Raw genomic sequence first — 23,076 nt, forward strand, 5'->3', positions numbered from 1 at the left:
ATTTACGACGAGTCGACGCACTTACACGTGAATACAAAAAGATCATGAACAATATAAACCTGCCGATCTACCAAGATACCGAGGATGCACGAAATACCCGTCTCCGTTCTAGAAAACCACCAATGAAAACGGCAAAAATGATACATGAGGAGTTCAACATCACGAATGCATGGTCCCAAGAATGGAACGAATGGCAAAATAACATGCCCTGCATTACCCACAAGCCACCAGGTTTTGATCTTCCACGCAAAACATGGTCCACTCTAAATAGGATCCGAACCAGACATGGCAGATGTGCATACATGCTACATAAATGGGGAAAGTACCCGTCTCCTCAATGTGACTGTGGGGAGAACCAAACCATCGACCACATTATTCAAGAGTGTCCCTCAAGATCCTACAATGGTAGCCCTGAAGACTTCCTGTTTGCAACTTCAGAGTCAATTGATTATATAAATACACTTGATGTTTGTTTGTAACTATTTAAAGTTTGTCAAATACCTATATTACTAATGTTTGTGTATTTATTATAAATGTGTTGTAATTGCCATACGATAAATAAATAAATTATGTATTGCTTGTATTATTTTGTTCATTATTATATTAAAGAAAAGTGGGCTTAACGAGTCACCCTGCCTGACTTCACTTTGTACTGGTATACACTGTTTTAGTTTCCCATTTATCTTTGCCTGTATTCGATTATGGAAGTAGATGTTTTCAGTTGTTTGTATAGTATTGATTGGTATGTTTCTTTTATTCAGTAGGTGTAGGACGTCTTCAACTTGGATGCGATCGAAAGCCTTTGTCAGGTCTATAAAACATAGATATGCTGGTTTATTGTACTCGATGGCCTTTTCTGTGATTGGTCTTAGTATAAATACGGCGTCTACGCAGGATCTTCCGGATCTAAATCTTTGTTGTTCATCTTGTTTTGTGGTAAGCTAAGTGCGGTGTTTAGTAGATTTATACCCCTATAATTGTTGGGGTCTTCTTTATCTCCTTTTTTAAACATTGATATTATTGTGCTGGTATCTTGCAGTGCAATTTTAGTTTTTGTATAAGTTTTCTCATCTCTAGGGTTATACTTTCTCCTTCGTGTTTTAGAAGCTTATTGGTTATTCAGTCTGGTCATGGTGATTTTTTATTTTTGTTTGAATGTATGGCTATCTCTACTTCATGAAAACTGATTTATATTTCGTGTCTTAATATTGTTCTGAAGCTATTTTCTTGTGGCATTTTAAATTAATTTATATTTAAATGGGAATAAGCCACAATGAAAGGTTAAAATACGTTTATTGACGTTTCAATTTCCACTTCGGAAATCGTTCTCAAAATCAAAGAAGCGGCTCTAATTATGCTAAATGAGACCAATTGTGTCGCGAATTCCTCGGCAGAATGTAGTAGGATCTGGTTACCCATATTGAAAGAGGAAGTTATTAAAAGAAAAATACCAGTATTGGTAAGTCAGTAACATATATAGAGAATACATCATTTATGTTTTTTAAATAACAAACATATAAAATCGGAATTTGGTGTTTATTGAAGGTAAACTAAATGCACGATCAAATACTTACCATGTCGGGATAGTATTATGAGGTTTTTTTCCTGGTTTTTCCCTCATAATTTACTATGGAATCACTAACAGGAGAATTTTACTGTCATCATGGCATGTATTTGTCTTTTTAAAGACGAATTACATATTATGATCTTTTCTGACGGATATTCTCAAGTTAAAGTTGATTTTATGTAATCGAATGAACTATCTTATAAGTAAAGTCGTCCCAGGAACGCAACTCAACAATATTGGCAATATCATTTTAAAGTCGTCTACTTTAAAATGTATAAGGTATGTCTGAATTGTCAATATAGATGAGTCAGATAAAATTAAATTATTAGAAGAATTTTTCACTAAGTAACAAAAAACAAAATTTGTTTAATTTACTAATGTTTGTATTTTGAGAACGATTTCAGAAGTGGAAATTGAAACGTCAATAAACGTATTTTAACCTTTAATTGTGGCTTATTCCCATTTAAATATAAATTAATTTCGTGTCTTATTTCAGGTACCTTATTGTGTAGATTATTATTTTTCTTTCCTTTAAACAGTTCCGTTAGGTATCTTTCCCATTCGTTTGCTGGTATGTTATTATATTCCTTTAATTCTGCCATTTCTTTCCGTTGGTTTCTTATAAATCTCCATATTTTTTTTTGTGTACCGTAGAAGTCGCTTTCTATCCTTTTTGTAAACTGTTCCCAGTGTTCATTTTTGATCTTCTTACCAACTGCTTTGTTTCATTTCGTATTTTTTTATACGTGTCATGGGATTGTGGAGTATTTGTACTTCGTATAGGCCTCTCATTTCTCTTTTATTTTTTTGTACAATCTATAATACTAATGAATAAAGTAAATATTTTTTTTTAGGTTTTCATAGAGTCTTACGCCTTCTGCTTTATGATTTCCATTCTCGCCTGTCGTTCCAATCTCCAGTCTGAAGATTCTCCTCCGAGATTGCTCTTGAACGCCTCCAAACATTGCTTGGTTTTGTTTTCCTTTTTGCTTTATCTTCCATACCCAATAAGTTGTCTGCGTGAAATGTCTTTAATAATAGTCAATTATACTCATATTTTGTCGCATTCGGTCGTTTGCTTGTCGAGTATTTTTTTTTAGTCAGTGATTTTCTGACAGACCAGAAGTTTATTTCTAAGGACAATGAGCTACCTTCTAGCGATTTGTTTAGCTGCTATGCTCCACATCCATACAGTACGATACTTTTAAAGAGGAAGTGTCTGGTTCCATGATTAATTAAACTTTGATCAAATGAAAGGCAAATATCGAGCACAGTTTATTAATTAAATCTTGCCCAAGTACTTTCGCTTCCTAGAGCATCTTCAGGCCTATCCAACCATCTGTTAAGAATGTCATAAACATAAAATTGTACATTACATTACACTCCACAAGGGCAAACAGTTTAAAATTTTTAAAAAGATTTCAAAAAACGGCGATGCTACATAATAGTTGGCATCATTCTCTGTCCTGACATGGTCTGCAGGTTGGTTTTCAACTGGTTTTACTATGCTTGTGATGTTAAATTGATTTCTTGATTATGACTGCAGATTTACTGTATGCCGTACCATCTAGATAATTGGTATTGAACAATACCTAATTAAGACATTTGAAATAACTGTGGTTGATAAAGTGGGTTACAGACAGCAGCATTATGTAATTGTTGTCGATTATAAAGGGTTTGACTTTTTGGGCATGGGTAGCTCGTTGGCATTCCAGAATATTGCGCTGGTTTAGATTTTACCTATTGATGAAATGGAATCTCTAGATCATCTTCTTCTTCTTCTTTTCATATAGACATGACTCGGTCGGTTTTTCGATGTGCCTCTAGTAAGTTATCCTCTCATCGTTTTCGTGGTCTTCCTATTGGGGAACAGTCCCTTGCCGTCTTTACTGCTATATTTGTTGTCATTCGGCTTATATGATCGTCCCATTCTACACTTCTCTAGCTCTAGATCATGTATGGTTTTATTATTTTGTGCTGGTTTAAGACCAATACAAATCGTGAGTAGTGGATTTTTAAAATATAGTGTTTGATATTCCAAACGTTGTCTACATAGTGTGCATGTTTTTCTATAGCTTCTTTTATGTTGTTTACGTTGACTGAGTAGTGAAATAGATGCTACGTTCTTCTTTCAACTTATATGTATGACACTGTGTATTTTGTCTGTTAGAGCTTTAGGTATTATCCTATATTTTTCCGCTGCTTTTGATTGGAATTTAACTAAGAACTAGGTCTAAACTAAGAACTTTGATTTCGTAGCTATCTTTGGCATTTCGTTTAGCAAATCTACTAAGGAAGTGGCGTTCTAAACTCGACTAATAAGTATTGGAGGTAGTTTAGTGGTTTTAGGTTTTTAAGTAATATGTCTGAATATAGTTTACGTTTCTCAATAACATAACATGTATGCTGCCATTTTCGGTTTCTAAATCATTATATATGCCTTGAAATCTGCAAGAAGAAGTGGTTGATGAATATTTAAGTAATAATCATAGTAGATTGCATCATATTTTCTGTCATTTGTCGCATTATTTGGGACGGCTGCGTCATGGGTGTAGATATGGGGTCTATTTAGATGTTGGATTACTTATTTATTTATTGTCATCCTTGAAGAGGTCGATCAATTTTGAAGAGCATTGTTTAGTATTTGTACGTCTACCATATCGAAGAACTGCTTGTTTAGGAGTAACTGATGACGTATTGACGTAACCGTTACTCGATCAAACGGGCAGTCTGAAAAAAATGCTGGATGTATTCGTAAGGAAATAATGAACCTGCGGTTATTTTAAACACTTTAAAAAGATATTTTTTTCCAATAGACTGCATCTATGCTAAAAAAAGTGTTTTGAATTAAAAATAGATACATAAACTTTACTTTAATCAGTCATTATAATTTAACAATTTAATGGTTTCATCCCACAGCTGTCGCGCTAATTCTGGGTCTCTAGCAGTTTTGTAATGTTCTTGATAATGACATTCTGAGAAAAATCCTCCTGTTAGGTACTCTATACCTGGCTCGGTGGCTACATAGATTGTTGTTTGCGCACCCTCTTCAGGAGTCTGCAAAAAAAAGGATAATTATATTTAAGGACATTTTTTAATAATAACTGAAAAAATAGCACAGGTGCATAACCTATATTGTTGACCACACAGAGATATAAAAAAAAACGTAAAAAAAGCAGGCCTTGGAATAAGCCGGTCTTTCGGGAGGTTACTCAATATTTAACAAGAAATCCAAATACCTATGTTATAATCCAATCTAACTTGTATATAATTGTATATCTGATTTCTGTAAAATACAATTTTAAAGAATCTAAAATAGTCTTCGACACTGTTTGGTTACCTTTGTAACATCTATAGGAGAGGTAATTGTCGGCAATGTAATAAAATGTTTAAACAAGATAATTCAAGGTAAAATCTTATTTCACTGACTGAAGCACTCTCTAAGAAAATTAGTTTACTTGAATTGCATATTGGTAAAACTAAGGAGATTTGTTAGATGTGCATGTAAAAGCACTTAAAAGAACAAACTTCCTGCATAAAAAGTAAGTTAGTCGGTAAAATTAGTGTATTTATACACATATTTATGTGATTTCATCTCAATTATCATTTTATTCGATTGGTATATAATAATTCCCTAAATAAAAATGTATTTTGAATTGTGAGTACAATTGGCCAGTTCATGTTAAAATCTGGAAGTAAGAAAAGATGGTCGCCGTATCAAAACGACGACGAGATTAGTCATGGGTAAGAAATTTTAGATAATGGACGAAAAATTTAATAACAGTAGCAAACAAGAACGCCAAAAAACAATAGAAGTTAAGCCTCACCTAATTTTCAATGAGGATTAACAAATAAACCTGATAACAAAAAAAATACTTTGACTAGAAAAAATATAACTAGTCCTAGGTCAAAAATCATTGATTGCCTGGACCATAAGCTAGCAAACTTGATTACATATACCTTACTGACTATCTAATGCTATGAATCTATCTGTCTAGTAAAAAACTGTATACAACCGCAAAAAGGTAAGACGCAACAATAAGTCCAAGTTGACTGAAAGCTATTTTTTGATCATAACATTTTTGTGCAGTATTGTTATGTTTCTTTAGTATTACAGGAAAACTTGATTTGAGCTAATATTTTAAATAAAGACATATGCCTTATGGTTTTTAAATGATCGTAATAAAAAAGATCTAGTACGTTGTTAGATTTAGCGTAGATCTTTATGACAAAGTATTACAATTGCATTACGACGTTAGTTTTGTGTTTAGTATTCTTAAAGATTCGTAAAGAAAAACAAGCGTATGACTCCCTAAATCGAACGATGCTATATAAGGCCATGAGAACATTAGAAACATCATTAAAGCTTATAATGCTATTGAGAATATTGTTCTGAAGCTATTTTCTTGTGGCATTTTAAATTAATTTATATTTAAATGGGAATAAGCCACAATTAAAGGTTAAAATACGTTTATTGACGTTTCAATTTCCGAAGTGGAAATTGAAACGTCAATAAACGTATTTTAACCTTTAATTGTGGCTTATTCCCATTTAAATATAAAGCTATTGAGAATGACTCTTAGGAACACGATAAATAGAGTAACAATGGAGGAAACTTTTCAAGATAGTTCCCAGTGAATAGAGATTTAAAACAAGGGAATCCGCTATCAACGAATTTATTTAACCTAGTATTAGAACAAATCGTAAGAAGATCAAATATGAGCACAAACAGGACTATTTTCAAAGCATTGAACAGCGCATAGGGTACGCGGATGATGTGGTAATACTAGCGATAACAATTAAACACTGAAAACTTTGTTTTCAAAACTTCCACAAAATTGATTTTAAATTCTTATCACTACAGCTGTTTCGGCTAATTGCCTTTCTCAAGTGATCTGTTTTTGGCATGGGTTTACACTTTATAGTCTCTAATAAAATAGGTTGAGGAGGGGAGAACTGTTTGTCTCAAGCTGGTCATTCAGAATTATATCTGTGTTTTTTAATTTGTTGATTTCCATAGATTCTAACAAAGATAGCTTAAGGCCTTTATTTTGAATGTGCAGAATTTTAAATTCGTCATTAAAAGAATGATTATGATCTAGAAGGTGAAGTGCGTATGTAGAATCTGTTTTTCTATTATTTAAAGTCCTTTTATGTTCTGCTATTCGTTTATTAAAATTTCTACCTGTTTGACCAATGTAAGTTTTTGGGCAGTCGCCACATTTAAGTTTGTATTTCAATAATAGAAAAACAGATTCTACATACGCACTTCACCTTCTAGATCATAATCATTCTTTTAATGACGAATTTAAAATTCTACACATTCAAAATAAAGGCCTTAAGCTATCTTTGTTAGAATCTATGGAAATCAATAAATTAAAAAACACAGATATAATTCTGAATGACTAGCTTGAGACAAACAGTTCTCCCCTCCTCAACCTATTTCATTAGAGACTATAAAGTGTAAACCCATGCCAAAAACAGATCACTTGAGAAAGGCAATTAACCGAAACAGCTGTAGTGATAAGAATTTAAAATAAATTTTGTCGAAGTTTTGAAAACAAAGTTTTCAGTGTTTTATTGTTACAATTAAACATTTAGAAAAAGTTTTCCAGAAATTTGAAGAAAAAGCGAAAAGATACGGATTAATAATAAACCAAACAAAAACGACGCAATATATGGAAATGAGAGGAGACATAACTGTAGTTTTGAAAAAGTGTCTGAGTTTGAATAGTTAGGAGAAACCATAACGAACACGTGAAAAGAAGAAAAAGAGATAGACAAAAGATTAACAAAGAGGAGCAGAGCAATAGGGCCACTAAATTTATTACTGAAAGCAAAAAATGTGTCAAGAATAGCAAAACTGCGAGTCTACGAGACAGTAATCAGACCCACAGTGATGTATGCCAGTGAAACGTGGATTATGAACCAGCAGGAAGAAAAGAAAGTAGAGGTCTGGGAAAGAAAGGGGCTCAGAAAAATCTTTGGAGGAATAAATACGCCGAGGATATTTGGAGAAGACGAACAAAAAAATAATGAGAATGTATAGAAAACCAGCAATTATGGAAAGAATATGAGCCTAAATAACTAGATGGCTTGGTCACATTATACGAATGCCAGAGAATCGAAATGTTAAAACAATACTGATGGAGGGAGAAATGGGGAAAAAAGTAGAGGACGTCCAAAGAAGAAATGGTTGGAAGCAGTAGAGTGAGACTTGTCAGAAATAGGCGTCAGAAATTGGAGAGAGAAAACAAGGGAAAAATGGAGGGAAATTACCAAGTTTTTATAAGGCAGGGACCTATAAGGCCTGTAGCTGCTGACCTTTGTTTAGTAGACGAAAAAGTTGATCTCGTTAATTATCTAACGGACAAATTTAAACATCAGTGATATTTAAAAATATCACTGATAGACTTCTTCAAAACGTCCATACGTCGACAAAATCCCCAATCTAAAAAAAGTCCTAAAAACTCGTAGTGTATTCATCAGACACACCAAACAGCAACTTAACTAAATTTATAACAAAATCTTTAAGTATACACATATATATATATATATATATATATATATATATATATATATATATATATATATATATATATTTATATATATATATATATTTATATATATATATATATATATATATATATATATATATTTATATATATGTTCGGAAAGATTTCCGCGGTTAGTACAATTAAACTTAGAGCTAAGATTAATATTATTATAAAAATTAATATTAAACTCACCAGTCTTCCGGGTTGAACCGCGTCGATATCCATTTTGCCGAGCTTTCGACATCCTCTCTGATGTCTTCTTCAGGGCTTCCGAGGTCTCAGTCTCCCGAGCCTCCAGACACTACTACACTCACTAGTCACTCAGTCTGGGGGCTCGGGAGACTGAGACCTCGGAAGCCCTGAAGAAGACATCAGAGAGGATGTCGAAAGCTCGGCAAAATGGATATCGACGCGGTTCAACCCGGAAGACTGGTGAGTTTAATATTAATTTTTATAATAATATTAATCTTAGCTCTAAGTTTAATTTATATATATATATATATATATATATATATATATATATATATATATATATAAACTATAAACTTGATTTTATGAGAAAAATTACGTTTGGTCATCTCTTCAAATCGGTTTATTATCCCAAAGTATATGGATTATGAAATTCATAAAATTAAGGCGGTCGGCCATCATTAGAATTTTAAAAGTAAACGATATTTTCAATTATCCTGTAATTCGTACATTGAAATTCATATACTATCTAAATGTAAATTTGTGAACTGAAATTTCCAGAAGAAAAAGTAATGATACGAGTATATTTTTAAATTGCACATTTAAAGGTTTACGACTTCACAACTTTACTACCATTTTACTGGTAGTTTATTATAGTAAAACTAAAACAGTTTTTTTCATCTCACGTATACTCACTTTAAATAAAAATTTTGATAACGGCGCAACACCACTGTAGACAACAGGCGAAAGATGTCTAGTGATTATGTCAGTAGCTATCATTCCTGGATGAAGAGCAAATACGCTAATATTAAATTCATTTAATCTCTTGGCCAACTCTTGAGTAAACAGTATATTGCACAATTTTGCAGTGGGATAGTTTGGCTTTCCATTAAGATTTTTTACATCCAGCCTAGCATATTTAGCTGCCTCCGAAGCGACGTTTATTATTCTACTAGCTGTGGATTTTTTTAATAAATCTAAAATAATAATGAAATCAAACATAATAACTGTTTGGAATAGTATTAAGTATTTACTTAAATATTTTATTGTATTTATTCTTAATATTTTTAACACTATGTGACCCTATTTAATCGGTAATTGCATATATCTTGAAATGTCCCACGTTAAAATTGACTATATTCATATTTTTTGTCAAATTTGACAACGATTAAATTATACACACCTGTGGGAAACCGGTAAGTTACCCCAAAACGCATAAGCTAAATGCAGGTAAAGGATTAACTAATTTATTATGCTTCTTAAACAGTGCGACTTGACGTTCAAAATATTCCCAGTTTTTTCGTCTCACGTATCTTTACGGAAATAGTTTAATATTACGAAACTGGAAGAACTATACAAGCATTTGTGCCGCATGCATCTACCGTTGTGTACGTTGAAAATATAATTACTTCCCAATGAAAGTCGATCACATTCTTTACTACAACGTAAAGCCGAGGCTTCGACCACTGGGACAATGTTTTTCGTCTTTCTGACATCTAAAGCATTCAAAATAGGTAAGTGTGGGTCTTTTGTGCTGATAATAATTTATGAGTTATGCCAATCGATTTTGGAATCGATTTTGGATTTTGGAATTGTGGAATAAGCCACAATTAAAGGTTAAAATACGTTTATTGACGTTTTAATTTCCACTTCGGAAATCGTTCTCAAAATACAAACATTAGTAAATTAAACAAATTTTAATTATTATGTCTTCGTTGAATTTTTCATCAAACGCCATTTAATTTTTTTTATTTTAGCTCATGAAATCTCCCAAGTTATTTGGCCTAATCACGATATTTTTACCTGATGCATAGTAACTAAGTCATATTTTAAAATTATAATAGGTTATATTTATATTTTCTGCTGTTTTTGCAATGTTTGAGAACGTAATCTTTAACAGTTTCTTTATTTGTAATTTAATACATTTTATGGAGCATTACGCTAATAAAGATAATTAAGTCAAATTAATTTCTGTTTTAAAATTATTAACAATAAATAAACGTTTCTCTCTGTTAAAAAGTAAAAACAGATTTTTTAGATAATATAAATTTTTTTTGTGCTTAATAAAATTTTCCTTCGATATTTATACTTTTTCCAGCATTTTGTTTCTACTAATAAACCGCTCTAAAGACAAATCTAAATGAGGGTAGCCGGATGTGTCGAGAAAATTAGTTATGCTTTTTACCATTCTGGAAACAGCGATATTAGCCATTATAATGGTGTTGGTATTACGCTAGATCTTGGATTTTTTATTTGTTGATGTCCCGGTACTTGTTAGTGTCTCTATTTTTATATTTTCTTCCTATTAGATCCACAATTTTCTGTCTCATCCAATCATCTTTTAACTTATACTTCTTCTTAAATCGAGTTTTGTAAATCATTTTAACATATCTTGATGGTTTTGTTTTCATTTAAACTTTTATATTATTTTGTGCTTTTTTTATTTATTTAATTTTCCTATCTTTCGATGTTCTATACCTGTGGCATCTTTCTATATAAAAGGCTATGATGACAAGTCACACCGTTTGTCCAGTAAACTAACGACGCCATCTAGGAAAGAAATCTGAATTACCATCATTTGAAATTTCAATCCTATTTTATTCTTGAAACTATACGTTTAATTAACAATACTGAATTACATTAACATAATTAATAATTAATTTTAATAATATTTTTAAGGTAGAATTTAATACAAAATAATTTAAAGCTTTATGTTAGTTTAGATTTAAAATCCTAACGTCATCCAAATAAAGAAATCTGGACTACTGACATTTCAACCTATGAGTCAATCATATTTTGCTTTTGAAATGATACGTTTAACCAATAAAACAAAACATATTAATTACATATTAATATAATTAATAAATAATATTATTAATATTTTTAAGATACGATTTAATACAAAATAATTTAAAGTATTATGTTGTCAGATAATTAAAATTATCTGACATAAAATATAAAATATTTCTTTGCCAAATAAAGTACTGAATAAAAAGTTATCTGAAAAATAAATTGTGTTTATTGTAGTTCGCTAATATGTTGTAGTTTATCGCGAAATCAAAAATATAACCTAAATATTGTTGATTAGAGTAGGTTAGAGACATGGATATTAAAATATTTAATGAAATCGGAGAGTATGATCATTATGATGTTTAATGTTTATAAATATAATGTTTTAATGTTTATATTGCGAGAATATAATATTTGATGCAGAATTGAACATTTTAATTTTTGTAATGATAAAGACTTTTTTAAAAGGTTAAGATTAAGTAATCATCATCATCATCATCAGCCCATAGTCGTCCACTGCTAAACATAGGCCTCCTCGAAAAACCTCTATTCAGTCTATCTTGCGCTGCTGCAATCCAGTTGGTACAAATTAAGATGAAGTAAACCGACAGTGATCTATATTCTAAGAAAATATTGTAAATAGTTGTTAATAAATGATTATAAAAGTGGGTGTGTACATATTTTCATTTACTTAGTTAGAGATTCAATATTTTGGATAAAAAATGGATTAATTAACCTTTTTCAAGAGATATTGGTGCTATTGATTCAATAATAGTAGTATCGGATTCCAAAATGAAAAATATGCACGTAGTACCTAGGTTGTCAGATTAATAATTATAAAATACACTAAATTATATATAAAAAAGACTCAGAGTAAGTATACAAAATATCTAGAGTATAGCAGGAAATTTTCAAAACTTTCAATAAATCTTCCATATAATATATGGAATATTGATTTTAAATTCTGACAATTTCGTGATACCGCTTGAATATCTTTCTCTAGGTACCTACCAGGTAGATATAAATAATTCTGTTTTATTGATAAAAAGTTTAAATGGAGATAGTAGAAATGGGTTCTTACAAGGAGATTCTGATTATAAAGTAAAGCCATTTTTAAGAAGTCCACTAAACAATCCAATTTCTATTATGAATTTCATATTAGAACCAGATATGCAACATAACTTTCTATGTATGGAAGAGAAGGTTTATCTAAAAAGGACATTAATATGAAAAATATTCAACAGTTCTAATTTACAGCAACATTCTTCGAGTAAATCATAGCGAGAGATCAAAATTAAAACAATTTGATCTGTCTATGAATACTGGTTTAAGATGTTTTAACTAACCTTATATAATATTTTAGTATTATGGGAAAACCTGAGAAGAATCATTAAACATGTATTATTTTTTTATTTGTTATTAAATTTTTCTTTACATAATTTAATTTATTCCTGTCACCCCAAATTGCATAATCAAAACAGATATTAAAATATTATTGTAATTTCTTTCTAATCGTTTTTCAACGATTTCCGAAGTGGAAATTGAAACGTCAATAAACGTACTTTAACCTTTAATTGTGGCTTATTCCCATTTAAATAGTAATTACTTTAAAATGCCACAAGGAAATAGCTTCAGAACAATAATTAATTAAATATTGGTGTGTTCCAAAATAATTTTTACATTTATCTTAAAGATAATTTACCGCAACATAATTTGACGTGAAAAAAGGGTACATTTTATTTTATAAATAAATGTCTATCTTTCAAATAACTATCTGTCAGATAGGACAATATTTATCTGGAGGTGAAAAGACCGGACCTTTCATGCAAGAACTTTATTATTTTAAAAATTTAGTTTTTAATTCGTTTGAAAATTTTGTTGATCCTAAAAAATTGGCTGCGAATTTGGTGATCGGTAAAAAATATAATAAAAAACTCCAGCTTTCCCAACAAATAAATTGCCTAACTAGAGTTACGCTGGTTTTATACATAGATCGATTTTATAACACGACTTTACGCAAAAAATTCAGCGACTCTCCAAAAGTGATTTATTTGTTATGAAAGTTGTACAACAGATCAGTGGAGTGGATTAAGTGGAGTGATTGTAGATGCAATTGATTGGATCCCCGTCATATGGTGACGGGCAAAATCACTAGTTTTTCAATAAAAGTTTCCAAACTGTATAAATTTCTTTTTATCTAACCGCATAAAACTAGCATAAGGAAATTGGTAATAGTGCTGCCAGTGCAGTTTCCAGATTCAATTTCTCAGGTTTTAGTAGCGCCCGGATTGGAGATCAGAGTTCCCCGAAGTCCGTGAGTACCCTTGAGATTCATATTTTTGGTTTCTGGGCCAAGAAATTGGTCCAGACTTAAGAGAAACCTGAGGTTCTTCTTAGAGTTCTACATTTAAACTATACATAAAATATAAAATGATGTTACTTACTAACTAACATAAGCGTTAATAAAACTGGTCCAAAGTAATTGATTTGCATCTCTAACTGAAAACCATCTTCAGTCAACTGATCGCCAAGCATTAGAGTTCCAGCGTTATTTATAAGTATATCAAGTTTTTCCTCTGTTTGCAAAATATTAGTAGCAAAGTTCTTAACAGACGTTAGTGAAGCTAAATCTACAATTTTGAGAACTATGTTCTGATTTTGTGTTAGAGTTTTAATATTTTGAACAGCTACAGTTCCTTTACGATGATCCCTACATGCAATAATGACTCGTGCTCCTCTTTTAGCGCATTCTAACGCAGTTTCATACCCAATACCTAAAACAGAGAATTTTTACCTATAATATTATTCTTAAAAGTAGAAGAAGCTTTTACATTAGCTTTGGTAGGCGTATACTCATGTGCAAGATAAATAAACAAGTACATAGCTACTTGTAGTCCAGTCAGATTAGACGAAAAAGACGCCTAACCTTGCATGGTGAGCTACCTCAAATTTTAATAGTCCAACCTTTAGTCGTAGTTATTAGTATTGTAAATTTCAAATCGCACGCTGAATTTCACCTCCGAATCTTGAATTTAAAGAACTGTTTTTGCTAAATATCTCCGCCATAATTTTTAGACAAAAATGGTACAGATTGAAATTGTTACAAATGCAATTTTCTACAATTTCTCTTTTGCAAATTTTTCGTGCGGTAATATTATTCCAATATATCGGCAATATTTTCCAAGTTAGGGGGGAAAATAGTAACAAAACATAATTATTTAATTATCTGTCATTAACTTTACGACAAGAATCACAGAAGTAATTCACAAGTGAGTCAGAGATATGGACTTTCACTGAACATTAAGAAAGCAAAATGTATGATGATTTCTAAGAAGGAACCAATAGAAAGAGTAAAAACATACACCTACCCAATACGAACGTCAATGAAAATTACGACCATTTCCTAGAAATAAAATGTAGGATAGAAAAGGCAAGATCTGCATTTAAAAAAAATGGCTAAGCTACTCAAATGTCATGATTTATCAGTACCCATATAAATCAGATTACTACGATGTTATATCTTTCCTATATTGTTGTTCGGAGTTGAGTCGTGGACTCTCACAGACGCTACTAGCAAGAAGATATCCTATACTGATCACGTTACTAACCAGGACGTTTTATTAAGAATGCAAAAAGGAAAAGAGTTCTTCTTCTTCCTACTTTATAAATAGGCTTAATGCGTGTTTTACTTAGGTTTTTAGCCTCAATTGACGTTGTCTGACCATCTTTTTCTCGGTCGTCCCAATGATCTTCTTCCATTTGGCGATTTGTCTCTTGTTATTCGTTCTATTCTATTTTCTGTCATTCTTTCGATGTGTTGATTCCATTCCACTTTTCTTCTTTTGGTCCAAGCGTTTATTTCCTCTATACCACATCTCGCTCATATTTCCTCACTTCTTACTATGTCTCTTAGAGTTTCCGCTGTGTACGTCATTATCGGTCTTATTGTTGATTTATATATTATCCTGGTTTTCGTTTCCGTTGTGAGGTATTTGTTTCTCCAGATTGTGTTGTTGAGACATCTTACTGCTCTGTTTGCCATGTTCACTTATTTTTGTACTTCTTTTTCCACTTTTCCGTAGCTTGACAGTTTTATTCCCAAGTATTCAGTTGCCATCACTTGTTCCATTATTTTGTTATTTACGACAAGTTTACATCGTCTCTGTTCCGCTGATATCACTATCACTTTAGTTTTTTCTGTTGAGATCTCCATGTTGTATATGAGCGCAGTATCTTCGAATTCTTTAATTAATCTTTGTAGGTCATCTTCATTTTCGGCTGTTATTATGACGTCATCGGCGTAGTATAATATCCTTATTTCCTTTTCTCCCATTCTATATCCTCTTCTTTTTTTAACTTTCTTTATGATTTCATCCATTATCAGATTAAATATTATTGGGCTGAGCGAATCTCCTTGTCTAATGCCAGTTTCATATTTGATAGGCTGCGATAGTTTTCTTTTACATCTTAGCTATGTTATCTTTAAATATATTCTCAACGGTTTTTACTAAATCCAGTGATATTCCCTTTTCATATAATAAATGTATCGGGTCCCGAATTCTCACTCTATCAAACGCTTTCTTCAAATTTATCACATACATATATGCTGGTTTGTTGTATTCTGGCGACTTTTCTTTTATTTGTCTTATTACAAAAACTGAATCCGTGCATGATCTTCTCGTCCGAAATCCTTGCTGTTCCCCTTGCAGAGATATTCGTTCGTTTATTTTTGTCGCTATTATTCTTGTTGTCAATTTGAGTGTTGTATTTAATAGAATTATTGCTCGATAATTATTGGGGTCTTTCTTATCTCCTTTTTTGAAGAACATCACCATGATCGCTCTCCTCCATTCATCTGGTATTCTATTCGTGGTGATTATTTTATTAATAAGAAGTTGCAGTTGTTGTATAAGGTGATCACCTCCATATTTTAAGGGTTCATTTGGGATTTAATCTTCTCCTGGTGACTTTCTGTGTTTTAATTTATTTATTCCTTCTTTCACATCGTTTTGGGAGATTTCGGTCTTTTCCTCAGGTATTATATTTGGCGTTTCTGGTAAAGGTTCTTCGTTTTGCTTTTTAAATATTTCTGTCAGGAAGGTCACCCATGTATCCTCTTGTATGTGTTCTATTTCAACTAGTTCTTTCATTTCGCTTCTTTGTTGTCTTATGAAGCGCCATACTTGTTTCTGTTGTCCATAAAAAATCCATCTCCAGTCCTTTTGTGAATTTTTTCCAGTAATCTATTTTTGTTTTTCTTACCATTTGATTAGTTTCAGTTCTGATTCTTTTATATTCTTCATATGATTCATTTGTTTTTTCTGACTTATATTTTAGGAAAGCTTTTTTTTTGGTGACATTTTTGTTTAACCTCTAGTGTAAAACATGGTGTTTTCGTTGACCACTTTTTGTTTATTATTTTCGTTCCAAGTGCTTCTCGGGCAGCATCCAGAATATTTTTCTTCAGCTTGTTTATACATTTCTTTCATTTTCAATATTCTCCATTTGTATTTTCTGTTCTAGCCTTTTTTGATATAGTGATTTTATGAAGTCATCTCTTAAATTTTCAATTTTTATTATTTCCTCTGAATTGGTTTGTTCAAGCTTCTCTTTCCATCTTTCATTGAATCTAATTTTACCAAGTACCAACTAGTGACCGCTTCCCACATTGGGTGACGTCAAACTTCTCACATAAACTATCTGTTTATGGTTAACAGCCTGCCATATATAAAAATAAAAAAAAAGCTCAAAGAACCGGTGACAAGCCTCGGACTAGGATAGAAAATATGGTAACGACAAAGGAAAAGGTTGTTAACTATAATAAAAACATCCAAAATCGAAAGATATTGGTTGCTGCAATTAATTCTACAAGGAAAAGTAGAAGGAAAACCAGGACCAGGAGGGCAAAGGATTTCCTGGCTGAAAAATCTATGTACGTGTTTCAACACAACAACCACAAATCTTTTCATAGCAGCAGTTTGCAAAATACAGATGCCATGATGGTCGCCAACATCCGAAACACATAGACACTACAAGAAGAACTTTATGACATGAATGTACATAAACAAAAATGTTGAGAATTATATTTTATACAATTTTGATTTCATAAATTTTTTCTGCTTCAATGAAAATTTAAAGTCCTACGCCTATGACAAGCCTAACGGGACAAAAGCCTAAGTCCTAAGCGCTGTCGTCCTTGTCAGCACGACAAGCGCAAAGTTGTTAATAACAATTTTGAAGGTTAGACACCCTTTTTAACACAATTTTTTAACAATATTTTTTAAAAACAATGTCTCGCAAAATGAGTAGAACTAGGAAGCCAAAAGATCGTTTTATTTAGAAACTATAAACTATAATGTTTTTCAAGCATTTTAAAATTAGCCCACTTTTAATATAAATTATTTATAAAATTACTTTAAAAATTTCTCACCTGTATTTGATCCTGTTACTATAACCGTTTTTCCTACAAGACATACCTTATTCTTACACGACATAGTATTAAATTTTACGTAAACTTTGAAGATCACGTTAAATATTACTAAAGCAAATATAATATAAAGTATAATAAATAACATTGTTACTGATATACAGTCTCTTTAAATGCATATAAAATACTAAAACAATACACAAATATAGTAATCTGTCAAGTTAACTCAAAAAATACTGAACAAACTAGGAGAACCACAAAACCGAAAAGTACATAATATTAAATTATTATTTATCTCATCATGTGTTTTTGACAGCGTAGTTGTTTAATAATTAGAAGTGTACTGATCTGTGTCTAGAGGCGGCTATGTTAGCTTACAATAAACCTAAAAGATAACACATGGTTATCTTAGCGTTATCTATTATATCATTATTAATTCATTAAAAAAAAAACTACAGACAAATAAATAAACCATTCTCCAAGATTGCGAAACCACAGAATAATTAAACAATCAGAATTCCCACTCTGCTTGTCAAGATAAGTACGCGCATCTCGTTCGTGCAGACGGAATCAGCCATGTTTTAAACGGAACCAGTGCTGTTGAGTAAAATTTTATCTGGTGTGCATAGAAAAATTCACCCAGTTTAATTGATTTGCGGCAACCATAGACATAATATGCAATATTTTATGTAGTACTATTATTAAGTAAATTATTAATCTATAAAAAATGTTTCAATCCGAGTCTGTTTTCGTTTAAAATATGATGATCGCGAGCTAACACACTTCAAAGGCGACATTTGAGAGTGGGCATTCTGATTGTTATTTTTATTCTGTGCTTACACCAAACTTTATTTTACTGCTTTATAATATATATTCTTAGGTCCATTCTTCTTCTTTTTGATATACCTATCCGTTACGAATATTGGCGATCATCATGGCAATCTTTATCTTATCTGCAGCAGCGCGGAAAAACTGCACAGATGTTGTGTTGAACCAGATTCTGAGGTTCTTTAACCAAGATGTTCCACTACCGGGACCTCGTTTTCCAAATATTTTTTCTTGCAGGATGGCTTAAAGAAGAGCATATCTGGATTCATTTCGCATAATATGTCCGAAGAACTGTAACTTTTGAGATTTGATGGTGGTCAGTACCTCTCGGTTCTTATTCATTCTTCTGAAGGCCTTCTCATTTGTGACTCGGTCAGTCCACGGGATCTTAAGCATTCTCCGATATAGCCATATCTCAAATGCTTCCAATTTTCTGCACATATCTTCGTTCAAGGTCCACGATTCAACACCATACTATAGGTTCATATTAGGTCCATACTATATATATACTATTTATCTATGACTTTTTTCCAGACTCTGAAAACAATTGCTCTTGCATTTTAAAAAGTAAATGTAATAGTACCATTGGAGAAATGCTTTATTTTATATTTAATAGAAGTAAATCAAATATTGTCGCCGATATTGTCCAAGAAATTAAATCAAAGCGACTTAGATGGGCAGGCCACGTGCACAGACTGCATAACGATCGACTTGTAAAACTGGTATGGGAAAAGATTCCCACAGGCAAAAGACCACTCGGACGTCCCAGAATGCGATGGAGAAATAACATCCAAGCCGATCTCCGGAAATGAACATTTCATTTGACCCTAGGTTGATGGAAGACCGAACAAATTGGAAAAAAGTTGTACAGTCAGCCAAGACCCACCCAGGATTGTAGCGCTACGTGATGATGAAAATCAAATATGTTAAAATATTTATCTGAATATTTAAATATTTATAGATTTATTTTTTATAGGTTATGTCCCAAAAACAGTAAACAAAGATCTAGATTACAAAAGAGTCAAGGATCACGTAAGATGGGCAATTCATGTACTAGTACATTTACAAGTAGCTATTCAAAATAAAACAATTCTTGCAGATGGGCAAAAAAATCATTCTGGTCATAATTTTGATTTACAACATAACAATTTAAAAAAGAAAGATAAGAACATAATAGGTCCAAACCGGCGGGCGAACTTTCGACACCAAATTGTCTTTGTACCTGGGGTAATCGAAGGGTCAAATTTTATTATAGGAAATTTCGACACCGCGGCGTAAAGCAGGTAGGTAGGTAATTAGCGGCGATGGACATTTGCACCCAAGCAGGACAAGCGGGTTTTCCCAATATTTATTGTCACCGCGGGGAGCGTGGCACTTGTGTACTTGTGACTAAATTATTTCAGTTGTAATTTATTTCTTGTTTGACGTTGACTTGTGCACGTATACGGATATTTAAAAAATGAGTTTGATAAAAAGTTCCCGTGGTCGAGATTTATTAGTGGTGGAGCATCATTCGTTCTCGAAACAGAAAGTGTTAAAAAGCGGCGAGATATTTTGGCGCTGCATCCAAAGAAACACTAAGTGTTCCGCAAAAGTGTTTACAATAGGCTGTGAGGACCTCACCATCACAAGAAGTGATTTGGTACATAATCATGAAGCCGATCCAAAAAAGCTTGAAGTAAAGATGGTAACCAATGCATGTAAAAGAAAAGCCCAAGAGGACATATCGAAAAAGCCTGCCAAAATTACAAGAACTGCTGTTGCTGAGTGTGATGCCAATTTGCTGACGGTTCCTGACATAGCTAGCATAAGAAAGAACATTTACAACTGTCGTCGTAAACTGTTACCAGGTCCGTTACCAAGAAGCATATCAGAAGTCCATAACGCGGTTAGTAATTATTCTCCTAAAACCTGTCGCAATGAAAGTTTTTTGTTTTTAAATCATCCTGAATTAAATGTAATTGTATTTTCATGCGAGACAAATATTCGTTTGTTGTGTAAATTAAAAACTTTGTATATGGATGGTACATTTTCATACAGTACCAAATATTTTCTACAATTATTTACTATACATGGCTTGGAAAATGGACATTATGTTCCTTTAGCATACTGTTTGTTAAAGGACGAATTGTCAATGACATACAAAAATTTATTTTCTTTATTAAGGTCTCAGATTTTTGAAACATTTCAATTATCATTAGAGCCAACTGAAATATTTGTGGACTTTGAAAAAGCAATTCACTGTGCTTTATTGTAGGTATATGTGGCCCAATGCAAAAATTAGTGGATGCCGTTTTCACTTACACCAAAACTGGTTTAAAAAAATTCAATCTTTGGGTTTGGTACAAGAATATAAGGATACAAATTCAGAAATTGGAAAATGGTTAAGGCATACGTTTGGTTTAACTTATTTAAATCCAGCAGAAGTTGAAGAATGCTTTCTTGATGATTTAATGTCATATAAACCTATAAACGCAACACTTGATATATATGCAGATTATTTACTGGAAAATTACATTTTCGATAGCGCTCTATTTCCACCACACATATGGTCTAATCAGAATCCGTCTATTGCGAGGACCACAAATGCCTGTGAATCCTTTCATTCGAGATTTAATTCTTCTTTTTATTCAACACATCCTTCTATTTTTATTTTTATTGAAAAGTTAAAAGAATTTCAAGTAGACACTTATGTCAAAATAAATAGTTTACATATACCAGCAAAAATCAAAGATACTACTGTTAAGGCTAAATTGGCATTTTTGGAGAAAATGATGGATACACTACGATCCCAACAAATACGTAGGTTAGATTTTATAAAAGCTGTATCTTATCATTCCTATAATAGCAAATAAATCATTGTATACAAGTATATTAACGGTAAAATGTACAAAAATTAGGTACTAGTTGTATTAGATTTAGATATTATTACAGTTATAAAGAAATAAAATGCACATTACTTTTATTAAAATAAATAAATTAATTAATTATGGTATTTTATTTATGTCGCAGCTATATTTATTTGGTGTCGAATATACCTGTAAGATAAAAACGGGAATTGGGGCTGGTGTCGAAAATTGCCATTAAATTTTAGTCGCTACCTGCTTAGTGTCGAAATTTCCTACGCCCGTCCAAAGTAATCGGAGTCCCACAGCAGAGGTAAAAAAAATTGTTTTTTTTCTTTTTCTTATTAACAAAATTCTCTCCGAGTGTATTAAACATTTATTTATGGTCGTTTTAGAATTCTAGAATCTAAAAAGGCATATTGATAAACAAATCAAATTTTTTCCACAAAAAAAAAGAGAGTGCAAGGAAATTCCAGTCTTATGAAATCTACCAACCAAGAACAATTATTTTTAAATCTGTATCACCACCACATGATCATCAATATTAAATAAATATACATTTTCTAGAATTTCGAATTTTTATTGTGTTGTAACTTGCAAATTAAAATTTCTTAAACATACAGATCACATTGTTTTATTGACCATCCACAATGGCAATCGTTGTGACATATTACACGTTTCCACCTCTATATTCATACTCATTTTCTATATTCATTTCACAGTAGGCACGAATTGTCGTTATTGTCACATTGACATTAAAAATTTCAAACGAAGTTCTGAAAGAATAAACCAATAATTAATAAAACACCTATTACGTTGTATACCGTCCAAGAAAAAGTGCAACTTGTAACATGGCACTTTCAGGGTCATTCGATACACGAAGTAATTGATTTATTTATTGTTGCCTTCGAAAATAGACCTTAAACAGTTAAAAATACCATTAAACATTTTCAAACTTCGGGATGTGTAAACAGTTGTAAAAATTGTCAGGTAATGAACCACGTGTTAGACCTGTCGATGAGGAGCATCAAAACAGGTATATTGATATTTGTGCTTTTGTGGAAGCTAGTGAATCATGCAATAGTGTACAAATTGCTAGGGAAGTTAACATGAAAGCTCGAACTGTCCAGCGAGTTCTCAAAAGGAATGGGTATCACTGCTTTAAGATACAACCAACACAAGAACTGTTTCCGGAAGATAACTTCAGGCGGATGGAGTTTTGTGAATTTATGTTAGATAAACAGAATGAAAATGTACATTTTTTTAAAAATATCTTATTTTCTGACAAATCTTCATTTTCATTACATAAAAAACACAATCCTTTCATTGCAAGGTATTATTCTCGGAAAAATAAGCACCTCAGTGTGGCAGTGCGAACTCAGCATCCGCATTAGTTAAATGTTTGGACTGGGATGTTAGGTGACCATACTGTGGGTCCATTTTTTATCGATGGAAACCTAAACGGGCCCAAATATTTACAACTTTTACAGAATGAGATCATTCCGGCAGTTTGACGCCTTCCCATTTTCTTCTTCTTATTTCCAACAGGATGGGTGTTCGGCTCACAACTCTGGAACAACTATTGACTTTCTCAATCAAACGTTTCTTGATCGACTTATAAGTACATGTAGTACAATTAAATGGCACGCTGGATCCTGCGCCTAACGATTTTATTTTTTGGGGTTTTCTCTAAGAAAACATTTTTATAGGCATCAATTTGAAAGGGCCACAAACCTAGTCAAATTAAGGGCAAAAATACTTCATTTCTCTACAAGCATTACACCAGCCCTACTCCAAAATATGAAGAGAAATCTGTATTCATTAATCTGCTTTCCAAATTTTTATTTTTTGTTAGGTACATTTTACGAAGTT

The 23,076-nt window shown here is 32.0% G+C and overlaps 2 protein-coding genes across 2 annotated transcripts in view; both read right to left on the minus strand.

The window, feature by feature from the left end:
* LOC140437569 (myrosinase 1-like) overlaps window positions 1–23,076 on the minus strand; it is a 370,048-nt gene that overhangs the window by 188,250 nt on the left and 158,722 nt on the right. The gene's annotated exons all lie outside the window — the stretch shown is intronic.
* Window positions 4,415–17,892, minus strand: LOC140436228 (retinol dehydrogenase 11-like). Its single transcript, XM_072524924.1, has 4 exons — window positions 17,534–17,892; window positions 13,548–13,877; window positions 9,010–9,290; window positions 4,415–4,624 (listed from the first exon to the last, which is right to left on the minus strand). The coding sequence occupies exons 1-4, from the start codon at window positions 17,676–17,678 to the stop codon at window positions 4,445–4,447; spliced, it is 936 nt and encodes a 311-aa protein (XP_072381025.1). The 5' UTR covers window positions 17,679–17,892; the 3' UTR covers window positions 4,415–4,444.

The sequence above is a fragment of the Diabrotica undecimpunctata genome, chromosome 3 (genome assembly GCF_040954645.1).
Source record: "Diabrotica undecimpunctata isolate CICGRU chromosome 3, icDiaUnde3, whole genome shotgun sequence".
Lineage (NCBI taxonomy): Eukaryota > Metazoa > Arthropoda > Insecta > Coleoptera > Chrysomelidae > Diabrotica > Diabrotica undecimpunctata.

Excerpts from the sequence above, each read along its gene's own strand:
- LOC140436228 (XM_072524924.1), bottom strand. The coding sequence starts at position 17,678 with ATGTTATTTATTATACTTTATATTATATTTGCTTTAGTAATATTTAAC. Across the intron at positions 9,291-13,547 it reads ATTAACGCTTATGTTAGTTA|ATTTATTAAAAAAATCCACA; the intron begins GTAAGTAACATC and ends TTATTATTTTAG. Across the intron at positions 4,625-9,009 it reads TATCAAAATTTTTATTTAAA|ACTCCTGAAGAGGGTGCGCA; the intron begins GTGAGTATACGT and ends TTTTTTTTGCAG.